We start from the raw sequence: 15,009 nt of genomic DNA on the forward strand, positions 1-15,009 counted from the left end.
AGGTTATTTGCATTCATAATGGTTTCAAATACTAAGAATTTGGGTGTTGATCTGTATTACAAGGTAAGATAGTTTAGATCTTACAAGGGAAACTATAAGAGACTTACATTCTCTCTATTAGTTAATCAGTCATTCATTCTGCATCCTTAGTTATCAAGCCTTTTTTGGAAGTTTGAATTTCTTGGCTCATTTACCGTTCTTCATGGATAGATGTGGGTAGATTTGTAGGTGTAAGTTTAATGAACAATAGTTTAAAGAGAATGATGATCATTTACTGGGGGTACACTGATTGAGAAAATATCTAAATACCAACAAGATATTAACAAGGTATCCTTTTTGAGAAGAAAGTCCCTTAAATAACTGTAAATTATCTAGATTTATTGTTTTTCTCTTACAATGATATTAAGGTGCCAGAAATCTTGTATTATCTTTTGATCCCTTTTTATTTAGTAGATTTACAATTCTGCTTTTGACATTGTAAGTAAATTATTTGGAAGTTTTTAGGGCTTTGATGTAAGGGACTCATAAATGCTATATATGTTATAATCTTGATTTGTAGTGACTTGAACTTTCAACCTTTTGTACTATGTTTAGTACAAATATTGAGTACAAATACAATACAGGAGTAGATTTACTGCTATGCCATTATGATCTATTGTGACATTTTTGCAAACTCTTTGAACTATATATAAATGTAATTGGTGGTTCTTCCTTTAAGGTGTTTTTATTTTTAAGTTAGTTTTCAAGGGTGGAAGCCTCCTTACTAAACTTGAAATTTAAGTGTAAATCCTACTAATTGTGCATTATATAATTAGATGTAAAGTTTTGCATTATACAAGATAATTATCGTTGGATGCTTGCTAAGGGAGCATGAGCAGTGACTTCCAACTTTTAATTGTTAAAAATGGTGTTTACACAATCTTCAGTTGTAAGTGCAGCTTCTCCTGAACTGTTCAATGGGTTTTGATGAGGCTATATGCTGAGCTTAGGCATCATGTATATGTTGCCTAAAGCATTGCAAGTATTATTGAATGTTTGCAACCATAGGGCTTTACATGTTGTAAGCAGAGGGTATCACTCCATGTATGTTTGTCTGTCTGTCAATAATTTGTGATAATTTATGCATATAAAATTCAAAAAAGGTATGGTCCAGAAATAAAAAAATGTAAAGTGCATGTTGACTACTTTGGGTAAAATAAAATATTAAAAACTTGGTTTTTGTAAAATGATTTGGTTTTTTTTATTTGTTTTTTTTTGGTCCTTTTCAGTAGGATTATTTGGAGTGATATAAAGTTTACACAGTTTACATTTCTATCATGTGGCAACAGATGTTTGCGATTGAACCATACATATTTAATTTGCATCAATTTATTAAAATGTCATAATTAATTAAAAAAGAACTTGTCATTCTAGATTTAGGAGATAAATTATTGCCTTGTGTATCTATTGAACATTCATGTGGTTTTTGTGCTTCTCAGTGTGTATTAAGGCCAAGCAAAATAGTACTTTTTTATTGCCTACATGTACAACCTATATTTTAGTAGCTGTTATATGATATGATCCAATTTCAATGTAATACAATTTGATAATGAAAAAAGAAATCAGAAACAGTGATGCTGTAAACAAATTAACATTGATTTTTCTCAACAAAAAACACATTACTGTTTTGTTCCATGATGAAAATTTAAAATAAAATGTTGAAGATAACTTCAGTTTAATATTATACCCCCATTCAACTATTGGATCGTATATTGGAATCACCTCATCTGTCCGTTTGAATTTCATTGCAATGATGTCGGCCCCTGATGGATTTATTGATTTTTTTTTAACATTTGGTGTGTGACTTATATAGATGTTGTAAGTGATTTTGGGTGCTGTCCGATATCAACTTTCTGTTTCGTGGGACTTTTCACTATATTGAATGATATAATGTCACAAAAATCATGGCTCTGTATAAATGGATTGATTTCTAACTTGGTGTGTGGTTTCATATCATAAGATAAGCCATACTTGGTAAGTAAGTGAGTTAGGTTGCTCTTAAATATTAACTTCCTGTACGAGTAAGGGTATGCAATTACTTGTTTAGTCATATTTTGACTTTTGATAATAAATCTGTAGAAAAGGCAGCTCAAAACAAATTCCTCCTGTTTTTCATGTGGGATGTTATTGTATGCAAAAGTGTAGTAGCATATTTCTATAAATCTTTATAGTAAAATCACCAGAAAAGATTTCACCTTTTATCTACTATGTGTATTATGTTGAAATACATAAATGGGTATTCTGAGAAACTTACTTGTTGTGGCCTATTGATCAAAATTTTGTCATTTAAATTTTCATAGATTTTTATAGCAGAAAGGGTAACAGATCAAGGAAAAATTCATACCTCAAATCTGATATAATTATTTAAAGGAAAAAATATGGCAAATGCAAAATTCTTGACATGTACATATATATCTTAGAAGCAGTTTACATATGATATGCAAAACATATTTCAGTTTAGTCTGTAAACTCAGTAGTACAGACAATTGTTGCTTCATAGACCTATCTTTTTTCATAATAATTGAAAAAAGCCAAAGCTAGCTCATAAAAAAAGATACAATGGGATATTATTCATCTCAGGATTACTTCCATTGTGGTCTTTATTAAACATCAAAGATATGATTTTAAAGTTTAACTTTTCTCAAATGAGAAAGAAATATTTGATCAGTCTAGTGTAATTTAAAGGCTCTTGGCATTTGATCTTATCACTATTTTAGGTGGCAGTGTACATTATCTGCCAGATTTTTCTACAACCTTATTTCATAACTTTATATAAGTGCTAGCATTCTCCATGTTTAGGAAACTGTACATAATATGTACAGCTGTATAAGTGGTTTTCTGAATATTAAAACTATCTTTTAACCACTATCAGGTGTTTTATCATCATAACTTGTGCATTTTTGTTTAAGCTTAGGTACATGCCTTCTAATTGTTTTACCTCACTATCCATCACCTCCTTTGTAAGAAGGCATGAATACATTCTCAGCTGTACACTCTAGGATGTCCTCATTATGCTTCTTTTTTTTTTGATACAAGGCACTTGCATCTCTGTTTTTATGGAATTTCATCACAGTTATAAATGAAACTATTGTGCATGTTATTTGTGTTTGCAGGTGTTCTGTATTGTCCTGAAGAATACTGGCTTAACATAAAGAGTTTTCTGTTTACAGGTATTTGGGTCCTACCTTGCATTTTGTGGAATTGGTCTGAAGAATGCACAGCTGTATGAAAAATCTTTGTTAGAGAATAGAAGAAATCAGGTTTGTATTAGAAACTTTTAAGAAGGTAATTGTAGGCTTTCTATTAGGTACAAGTACCAGTATGAAATGGTAAAATCAGTAGCATCTTCTTGGAGTAAAAATTTTATGCCAAGTCACTTGAACTCATTTTTAGCTCACCTGGTCAAAGGCCAAGTGAGCTTATGCCATCACGTGGCGTCCGTCATGGTCGCTGTCATCGTCAAATTGGACAAATTTTTAAAATCTTCTCCTCTGAAACTACTAGACCGACAGGTTTTAAACTTGGCATGACTGTTCTTTATGGTGTTCTTCATAAAATGACTGTTGGGATTTTCGATCCATGAAAAAGCATGGCCACCATTTCTAAAAATAGAACATAGGGCCTGAAGGCAGTTTTTTTTAAATAATTCAAAAACTGTTGCCTTTAGCAAATTTCAGGCAAGGGTAATATTGTCCAGCATCATTAGATGGACCCATGCCGTTATTTTCAAAATGGTTCGTCAACAGATGTAGGAGTTACGGCCCCTGAAACAGTTTTTTTGACATTTTTCGCATGCTCAACTTAAAAAATATTAAAAAATATGGCTGCCATTACTGAAAAAAGGACATAGGGGTCAAAAGGCAGGTTTTGCAAATAACTCAAGAACCGTTGCTTGTGGCAAAATTCGGCTGGGGTTTAAATTCATTAAGTGGTACATGTGTATTGTGGTGTATGTGGGACATGTTCACTATGGTGTAAGTGGTACATGTGTATTGTGTTAGTGGGACATGTTTACTATGGTGTAAGTGGTACATATGTATTGTGGTGGTAGTGGTACATGTGTATTGTATTAGTTGGACATGTTCTCTATGATATAAGCAGTACATGTGTACTGTGGTGTTAGTGGGACATGTTCACTATGGTGTAAGTGGTACATGTGTATTGTGGTGTTAGTGGGACATGTTTACTATGGTGTAAGTGGTACATATGTATTGTGGTGTTAGTGGTACACATGTATTGTGTTAGTTGGACATGTTCTCTATGATATAAGCGGTACATGTGTACTGTGGTGTTAGTGGGACATGTTCACTATGGTGTAAGTGGTACATTTGTACTGTGATGTTAGTAGGACATGTTCACTATGGTGTAAGTGGTACATGTGTATTGCGGTGTTAGTGGGACATGTTCACTATGGTGTAAGTGGTACATGTGTATTGCGGTGTTAGTGGGACATGTTCACTATGGTGTAAGTGGTACGTGTGTATTGTGGTGTAATTGAGACATATTCACTTTGGTGTAAGTTGTACATGTGTATTATGGTGTTAGTGGTTCATGTTCACTATGGTGTAAGTGGTACATATGTATTGTGGTGTAAGTGGTACACATTTGCTATAGTGTAAGTATAACATGTTAAGTTTTAATTCATTTTCAAAACAGAAATAATATTTCACAATTTTAAACCCACTAACGGACAAAAATTTGCTTATCAACAAATAACTTGAAGTTTATTTTTTGCTAAACCTTTTTAAAATACATTTTAGATAATTTTCTGTCAAAATTTAGCTCTATTTACCTAACAACTTATGTTTGTTTTCAATATCAATGCTGATTGTAGACATGAAAGTCTATTCTTTGATAAAGATTCATTTTCTCCTTATCTTGTTTGATGATTCTGTAAACAGATATTATATTGTATTATATACTGCACCTGAGTGCAACAAATTTGCAGTTTCTTTGCATGTTTGATATTGAAGATCATGAACAACTCATTTATTTGAAGTAGCTAGGTATAGGCAATCAAACACACCATAAATCTTACTATCTTTAGGAGGGGAGTCTATTTTTTATGTCAATAAATCAGAGTATATGAATTCAAGCAGGATATTTAAAGACTTGACCCCTGTGCTGAAGCATCATCAAAAGTATACTTCATTGTAGGAGGTAACAGATGGGTTTCTCTGATGGTTTCAGATAGGAGAAAAGATATGAACTTCCCAATGTGTTATAGGGTAGCAATGCATTAGTGCATCTTCTGAGTTGATTTGTTTAGTTATGAAAAATTTGTTTTCTATGCAATTATTTATCATAGCAATTAAGAAATTGAAGAATTTGTTTTTAAAGGGGGCAGCATTTACACACTTCATATAGCCACTATATACAAAGCTGCATTCAATTGTTTCAGGTTTTCAGGGTTTTTCTATAGAGAAAAAAAACAGTCACAAATTATAAACAAAGAACATTGTATATAATGTGGTTGTATTACTTAAACATCCCAGATAATCATAGTGTTTTTTGTAGAATAAGAATGGAATATGTTACAAAATGGTATGTCAAACCCCGAATTCACCGTGGTGGATATTTCAGATCCAATTTATAGCCCATACAATGATGATGTTCAGATAATAGATGAGGTTCTCCCTTGTTTATGCACAATATTGAGAAGCAGATTTCAGTTCATATTGATGGAAAGTTTAAATTACCTTCTCAATTGTCCAGTCACCAACCTCTGGAAGTTCATTGGGTGTCATTTTAATGAAGGGAGAACCAACTCTATCGTTTGATTATCATTATTGTATGTAACAATTTACACGTCTTAATTGTCACTTGACCAAGTTACTTGTGGTTACCTAGCACTACAAAAGTAATCTTTTAACATTCACTTGAAAATTCAATATCTTCTAAAGATTAAACAATGATTTTAAAACTATCAAAACACTAACTATCCCAACTCCTTTAATGATTTGTGTGACACAGGGGTTCAAAAAAGAAAATGAAAGATATTGTTGAAATTTTAAATTTGTGATTCATCTTAAATCTTTTATAAAGCATTGAAGAAGTTTAGTCTTAAACTCAGAGTTGCAGTCCCTTGCAGTTTTGAACCCTTATGTCTTAAAGCTTAACATAGTATTCATTCAAAATGAGTTAAATCTTTACTGGTACATGTATCTATATTTGTTTTCTGTTGGTTGATTAATAATAAGATGAATACCAGCAGTTTTGGATCCATGGAATCTCATGTTTTTTTGTGTACATCTTCATACCACAAATGTAATTTGTTTGTGGAATTTGTGTCAATGGAAGTGTCTAAAAATAAGCTGTCTCCATTCAACATATCTACTTCTTATTCAACTAATTATATTCTTTGAACCAGAAATACACAAGTTCAGTTAAAACTTTTTTTTACACTTGACTGCTAAACTTTTTGAAAATAAGTACCAGAAATATTCTACTAAGAATTGATGAAACTTACAAACCATAGAAATGAGGCTTAATTTAAGAAATGCTTTAATTGTGTAGTCAAAGGTTCAGTTACATGGTTAGAACATACTGTGGAAGAAAATTTTGTTACAAGATTGTTATAAGAATTTATAACTTCAGTCCAAAGACAAGTGTAAGTGTCCATCTAATCTGATGATCATCTTTAGGAGAAGATAAATTGTTACTTAAACAGCAATGATTTTACCCTAAATAACTTTTATGATGTCATAAAATTAACATCATTTCTGCTAAGTTTAAAGTGACATCTATTGTATCTCTCCTGCACTGAAATGTTGCCTTTGAACATGCTGTTTAGCCAGTAAATCTACTTAGCCAGAAAAAAACTTGAAAAGCTGACATGTAAATAATTCCTTCCCAGAGACAAATATTTGGTTTAGCACTTCACTTTTTGTATGGGTTACGCAATCATCATCCACCTTATGCATTTTTGGGATTAAAAGCATCTAAGTATATTCCAACTTTTAAAATGAACTTCAATTTTGTTTCTGCACCAAATGTATCATACAGGTGAATAAGCAACTTTAGAACTGAGATTTCAGAAAGTTGTAATTAAAAGATTAAATGAACTTCAAATTCAATTAAGTGGAATTGTAAATTTGCTCATCCAAAAGAGATAAAAGTAAACTGATAAAGCTTTGTTAAGATGACGTTATTAATTTCCCTTTTGAGATTTGCATGGCACAAATAAGGATTTCTGAGGAAACATTGAAACTTTCAGCAGAGCCTACTAATGCTAAAAGGGGTTACCCAGTATAATATCAGTATATTAACCCAACTTGACAAGCGACTGCTGAGAATCCGTGCTTCCACTGAACTTAATCTCCTCACATTTCTTAATCATTGCCATTTTATTGATTTTATTATTGTATAATGTGAAGATGAGAAGCAAGGATTCTAGATGGAGGTAATTAGTAGTTCATATACCCCAGCTTTTGGCTAGATCTGTCATTACTAGGCTATCAGTCTTAATCCAGTTCTGGATTGTCCAAAGTTTTGTTTAACATCTTTCTGAAAACGTTTGTGTTCAGCCGAGCTCATTAGGGAACAGTTTTTGTTCAGTTTACATTGTCTGTATATCTGTCAACAGTGTTTGTGTTAGTATTTCTTCAGGAAAAGGTTAAATTACATCTTTTATAATTAATATATAATGCCATAAAATTGTTAACTTTCATTCTCATTAGAAATGTATCAAGCATTTATTGAGAGCCAGCTGTATTAAGATAGAATATTGTGCCAATACTTGTCAGGATATAACATTTTCTGCCATATCAAGCTTTGAGTCATTTTTTTCAGTGTCAGGTTTGTCAATAATGTTTATCGTGGTAATTTTCCAGGAAGATGTGTCTTGGCTTATGGTTAAAAACAATAATGTTGACATACCTTAAAATAATGCACATTATTATTTGGAACCTGTGGAAATTAAAGCCCTTGGTTAAGTATATAATGATTTACCATTAAGTAAATTCAGTATTTTTCACTTAGAATGATAAACACATGAAGTACTAATAAGCATATACCTTGTTAAATACATGCTATTTAATTTCTTTAATGGTGGATTTGGTCAATGCTCTCATTTATTAAGATAATCTAAGTTGCTCAGTTAGTTCATGATTCCTGTACATTTGTTGTCAGTTGCTGTGTAATGTCTGCTATCTCTTTCTTGATGTTCTTCTGTGTGTTTTCAGGTTTAATTGGCTTCAAAATTTCAGTATCTCCTTATAATGTTGTCCCTTGATTACATTCATCAACAAAATGACTAGCTATGTTCAAAACTACTTAAATACAAATCTTTGTATGAATTAAGCAACATTTCAAATTCCAAAACATATCAAAAACCCACTGATTTGTGATTATGATTTCACTCTGCATCCCTGGATATGTTTGGAAATTTTTCATTAGAATGTTAGAAAATAATTTTTTTTTGAGAGAGTTATTTGCCCTTGAAATGCTGATTTGCATTCCTAAATCAATTGTAAAGAGCCCCCATGTTTGAATCAGAAACTGGGTAATATTACATAAATTGAATGCTTACTGATCATTTCATCTTTTAAGTACACCTCTGTCTAAGAATCAGGCAAAATGTGTATAAGGTGTGGCATGTAAAGGAAAAAAACACGGAGATTTTATTGCATTAACCAAGTATTTATACCCGATAACCTTCAGAAATAACCATCAAAGTGTTTGTAAAACTTGAAGATATTGATAGGTCAAATTTAGTTGAAATGCACTATAGAAAAATGGTGGGAAAATTTTCCTGCACTTTTTCCTTACATAAGCAGTCAAAAAATATCTACCTCACAGATGCTTTAGGATAAATTTAAATAGCTGTTCAGTTGTTTTCTAGATGTATTGAATATATTTGAGGAAAAAAAAGACCAAAATGAGAAATATGATGTGCCACCCATTGCCTGATTCTTACACAGAATGGTACTTAATGTAAACTTCCCGTTCTCATACAAGCAAAAAAGCACATATAGACATGTGCATGATATTTTTTTAAAAAGGTACATTGTAGCAATCTTTGGGTCGCTTATGATATTGACCAGGGAACCGGATTAAGAACCAGATTAAACAAATGGCAATGAATATTCATAGATATCGGGGGACCTGCTAATGAATATGTATATGACTTATATAGTCTTGTAACGAGCCCCTGTGCCTAAATTGGAAACTGGGTAATGCTCAATGCTAACTGATCATTTCATGTAAACTTCCTAGGTCTCATACAAGCAAGAAACATACGAAGAACACACATGTATGATATTTAAAAGATACTTTTTGATCTCGTATGAAGCTAGAGTTATGACACTATGGCAGTAAACACAGCACAGATCTGCAGAAAAACATGAAGTATTAATATATAATTATGCAAATCATATGCTAATATTAAGTACTGAAATTACAGCTGCAAGAAGTCGCTAACAATATAATCGACTTAAAAACCATAACTCATTTTACCGAGATGATACAGGTATATTGTCTTTATTCCTTGATTCTAATGGTGCTAATAGTCAAGTTACTGCCTGATTTCGATGGGGACTAACACTTAATTGTATAATTATTCAGCAAACACATTATACCTTTTTCCACCTGAATGTAGATTGAAAAAGTTATTTTAAATCTAAAAATATGGTTTTGGTAAAGATAAAAAATAAACATATGCATTGTAACATTATAAAGGCTGGTGGTACTGTTGACATTTTGATACAAAATGATTGGTACTAAAGCTGTTCTAGTTGTATTATTCTCTTTTGAATTATTCTCTTAGATGTAGCCTAATTTTCAACGCTACTTATTGAACACAATACAACCTGCACTTTATCGCAGGAATTTAATTTTACACTAGCAAACATGATTATCTGTATGATGCCAAATTCAGCTCAGTAGAGAAATTCCCTAATCTTGTCACAAAGGATAAGTCATTATACTTAGATATATCAATTACAAAATTACCATAATCTAAAGTATTTCTGATGTGATTTATCAAATCTTCTTTTATACCTTATGTCAAAATATAATGTGATTATTATGTTCGGTTTCAAACACAAGTAATTTCATATCAAACTTAAATTATGTGTGATAATATGACTGATTGATTTCTCAGCATGGTCACAAGTTTTGTTGTCTTGACATTCCTACAAATAACAGTACAACATAATATCTCAGCTTCCTCTCCAGTCCCTTCTCACGCTAATATCTAATTGTTTATATAAAGCAATTATATCCATCATAGTTTGCTTTTCTTTTTATATTTCTTGTTAACTACTAATATTTCTAAATATGATGAAGTCCATAGAAGTAGAGGAGCATTTTACAGACAAAGGAAAAGTTTGTAGTTGAAAGACCAGTGAAACTTTAATCTCTTTGGAAACCTCAGCACTTTCTATGCGTAGTGAACAAAAATTATTAGACTGGTGAATATTTGTCATGTATATTTTAAATTTTAGAATATATTAGAATTTTTAAAGTGTCAGAAAACATTTTAGAGGTGGAGATGAGGATTTAATAATCAATTGTTAAAGCTACTCTCATATGAATTGAAAAAAAAATGATTTGCTTGGTCTAGTCTTTGGCACCAGGTTATGAATAAACAGTTCCCTGTTTAAATCATGACCTCCTTGCTTTAACTTAATCAACTTTTGCCTGATTCTTACAAACACATGGAATTCATTCTTTAAGTAAGGGAGATTTGTATTGGGAAAGAAATGCAAATGAATTCTACTGGAATCAGTAAAGATTTACTATATAATCTTGTTTCATTCAATTTAATTATAAAAATAGATGTGCTTTGAATTATTTTAGTGGTGTAAAGGCAAGGTTAGGGTGAATAAACTTTATGATGGTTAATATCTCCTAATACTTCTCTACAATACTTCAATAGTATAAAATATGCAGTGATAACAACATGAGAAAAAATAACATTGATAAAAATGGGATATTTTGTTCTTTGTTAGATTTTTGCTTTGAAGTGTCAGAATACATTTTTGAGATTAGAGGATTTAATAAACTATTGTAGAAGCACTTCTCATCTAAATTACAACCTTGATAATGTCAATATAAACAACACATTGTAGTTAGGATAATGACCTCAATTACACTGACAAAAAGACAGCTATTGCTGAACATTTAGTTGCTGTTTTTTACGTATTTGTCTTTGTCTTTGGACTATGAAATGACCTAAATCACCATTATTGAACAGCATAGAAGTCATGTAGAAGATAACTTGGACTCATGAAATATCCTAAATCGCCATTATGGAACAGCATAGAAGTCATGTAGAAGATAGTTTGAACTCATGAAATATCCTAAATCACCATTATGGAACAGCGTAGGAGTCATGTAGAAGATAGTTTGGACTCATGAAATATCCTAAACCGCCATTATGGAACAGCATAGAAGTCATGTAGAAGATAGTTTGGACTCATGAAATATCGGAAACTGCCATTATGGAACAGCATAGAAGTCATGTAGAAGATAGTTTGAACTCATGAAATATCCTAAATCACCATTATGGAACAGCATAGAAGTCATGTAGAAGATAGTTTTGTTTTACTTTATCAAGAATAAAGAGAGGATCTATCTTGAAACATTTGAGAATGGACTCTGCATCTGAGTAAAGACTTACGCTCTGTTTGATCTCTGATTTTTGTCTTGTGACCCTCACCTCATCTTTTTTTAGATGACTGAACTCTTGGTCTGTTGTAAGCCATTAATTTACCCATCTGTCTTACTGAAGTTGGCTCTGAATTAGCTGGTAATAAATTTCTATTGTGACCCAGCAGCTTTTCTTTTATCATTAACTATTTTGTGAATGGGTTCTGGCTCTTAGTAGGAAATTATTTCCTGTTTTGTCCAGGATGCTGCCTCAATTGATCTATTATAAGAACAATGATAGAATGGCTTCATACAATCGCCCTATAGTTATAGGTAATGGTCATTTCTTGAGTGTTGTCTATAATCCATTTACATTATGTTATTGCATTATTAACAGAATTTAATGATGCATCAGAAATCCATTATACTATTATTAGCACATCACTTTTTCAGGACCCGAGTTGAACCATATCATTTATAATTTAAAAGGATTTGGAGTGATAAACTTTATTACTCAGTCCATTAGAATTAATCTGGGCCCAAAATTCAAATTGATTAAGGTTAGTCTGGTCCATTGTGCTTAAAACAAATCCTTGCCCTAAGCCTTATAAATAAGGTCTAGTATAAAGCCATTTTAGCATTTGTTCAGAGTGACAAAATAAGATATTTTCCGTGAGTTGCCTGGGTAATAAGATATATGTTACATATGATAATGAGATGTTTACACCCTATATAACAACATACTCTACTTCCCTATAGGTATGGCTTCAATTCAGAAACCTTATGCATGTGACAATATTACTAAAAGAAAAAGTCCCACTGTCATGAAACTATTTACTTATGTAATGTCTTTAATTTGGATTTTATAATATTATATGGTTTTAACAGCATAGCGCCAAGCGGAGCAGCAGTGTCATGTCAAAAAACACATTTAATTGCTTTTGTATTTTTATTTCAAATTAATAAATGATAATTCCTTAATTTTTATAGATTATTTTTAACTGATGGAGGGGTGTTCTGTTTTATCTTTATCCTCACATCTGCTTATCAGTCCAACCATCATCCGCCTGTCTGTCTATCTGTTTGTCCACATGTCTGTTACACTTTGTTTTGTAACTGTTTTCTCTGCTAGTACAATTTGCCACTTGATGTTTTGTCTCCAGCTTTATGTAGGTGTGCCATACCATGGGATTTTATTACAAGCGCCCCTTTATATTTTGATCACATGGTGCAAGAGTATCACAAACTGATATATATTGGCTCACAGATTTCTTGCTAATATTTATTAATCAACATAATTTCACCATTTTACAAAAACATTTTATGTACAACATGTCTTCTTTCTAAGAATCTTAAAACTTCTTATTTTCTGTATAATCTACCTACTGTTTAATCTTAAACTATCCCATAGTTGTATGCTTCAAGCTCTCTTTCTATATTAGTTAGTTATAGACTGGATGAGGCACTGATTTATGAGTAGTCAAGCATTGTTTGGAGTTTATGAAACATCAGTAGGCTATGACTATTTACACTAATTTTCCAGGCTATGGTAATCTCTTGTTGACAACCTTATTAGTATATATTGTTGGTGCCAGTAACTCTTAGTGCAGTTATGTAATTTGAGGTATACTCAGATGATAAAACATAGCACCACCTCAGTGTTGTTTTTTTTTTTCCCTGTCAATCTAGGTAATGTTGTTTTACTTCAGTCTCTGTCTTTCTGTCTTCTTATTATGTTTTGGCAAAAAAAAATAACAACAACAAAAACATAACAGTTGTTTAGCTATATTATAAGAAAAAACTTTTAAGGAAAATGATTCACATTAGTGTTTTTTTAATCACACTATAAAGGGTATATTGACTATTTTCAAATGGCTACATGCTAATTGAAACATCATTTAAAACATTTCTTCTTCATTCATTGACTCTAACGCCAATACAACTTATAACTGCAAAAGCATGGTTATAAAAATGTAAATTTAAGACACCACCATTAATTGTCTCGGCTTTAATTCATGATACTCAAGAACATTATCCAGTGACATAGCTACAATGTTTGTCAACATGCTTGCAATTGGAACCAACCTCCTTTTCTGTGCTATGAAATGTTTCCATATTGATTTGACCCTGGCTTCATCTCTGGTATCTAATGGACAATAAAGGTGGTGCTTTTTTAAGAATCTGAGTATACATAGTTTTACCTTTAGTTTATTGGTGATTTGAGACTGTAATGATATATTCTGTGTCTTTAGAGGCTGTAATTATTGAAATTTATTGAAATTTTAATGAAATATTTGTACTGTGTTGCTCCCTTGAGTTTCAAATCAAGCTGATAAGAATTTTTAATGAATAGAAGCAATAATGATGGACTTTCCTTAATTAAAGATTCTCGCTGACATTTTATGACATTTTTGTATATTTGTGTATGGTTTTTTCATTTTTGAAATTCTTTGAAGTGCAAAATTTAATTACATTCCAGCTGAGTTTAGTAGACATTTTTTATGACTAACTTAAAGGTACATGTTAGTCTTCATAACTTCTTGATTTAAAACTGAACTTTAATTTAATGTCTAAGATATTATGGTCTCTTATTAAAACTATTATATTATGTAGAATCAGTTCAGATTAAAAGATTCAGAAAATTATAGGATTATTTCATATATATATATGTATGTTGGAATGCACTTCATGTAATTTCTGGTGTTAATATATATACTGAAGTAATTTGGAATGCACTTAATGTCTAGCTTTCAATATTTGTGTTAACCATGGTCTTAAGCTGAAAATCTGTCTACATCAGTAAAAATATTCAGTCACCAAAATTATATATTCGATTGCTTTTTATCCATCTTTTAATAATTTTGTTTTGTTTGCAACATGAAAGAAAGCCCCCTTTTATTCTTTAGTTATCTGATTTAAAAAAAATTTCTGTTGACTTCTGCATACCCAGACGGAAGGTTGATATTTGAATTTTGGGGTATTGGATTAAAAGGGCCACAAATTGGGAAAAACAACCATTTCAAAGAATTTAACTATATAAATGTAATCACATAGATGTTTGTGACATTGTTCCAAAATATTCTGTACTAATAAGGTCCAACGTGGATTAATTTCAAGTGCTCAGTTTCCTTAAAACCATTTACAAGGGAGGGACGAAAAAGGAGCCATAAACAAGCATTTTTCTGAAGTCCAGACAATATGTTGACTACAAGTAAATGGATCTCTTTGATATTGTACCACAAAGGCTGGGATTTATTTTATGGTTTGTGACCCATATTAGGAATTAGGGGTCAAAAGGGGCCAAGAAGCAGCATTTTCCTGATGTTTATTTTATCGATCTTTATGAAATTACTACTTTAAGAAAATGCAGGTAAATGT

The 15,009-nt window shown here is 31.5% G+C and overlaps 1 protein-coding gene across 4 annotated transcripts in view; it reads left to right on the forward strand.

Moving 5' to 3' along the window:
• Positions 1 to 15,009, forward strand: part of LOC148618683 (dual 3',5'-cyclic-AMP and -GMP phosphodiesterase 11-like) — a 97,963-nt gene that overhangs the window by 22,226 nt on the left and 60,728 nt on the right. For all 4 annotated transcript variants that reach the window (XM_088577826.1, XM_088577828.1, XM_088577827.1 and 1 more), the window contains exon 3: positions 3,210 to 3,299. In XM_088577826.1, the coding sequence (XP_088433952.1) occupies positions 3,210 to 3,299 (90 nt within the window). The remainder of the gene's footprint in view (positions 1 to 3,209; positions 3,300 to 15,009) is intronic.

Source organism: Perna viridis, chromosome 4 (assembly GCF_037379345.1).
Source record: "Perna viridis isolate PV_CMFRI_1.1 ecotype Kerala chromosome 4, ASM3737934v1, whole genome shotgun sequence".
In the NCBI taxonomy this organism is placed as follows: domain Eukaryota; kingdom Metazoa; phylum Mollusca; class Bivalvia; order Mytilida; family Mytilidae; genus Perna; species Perna viridis.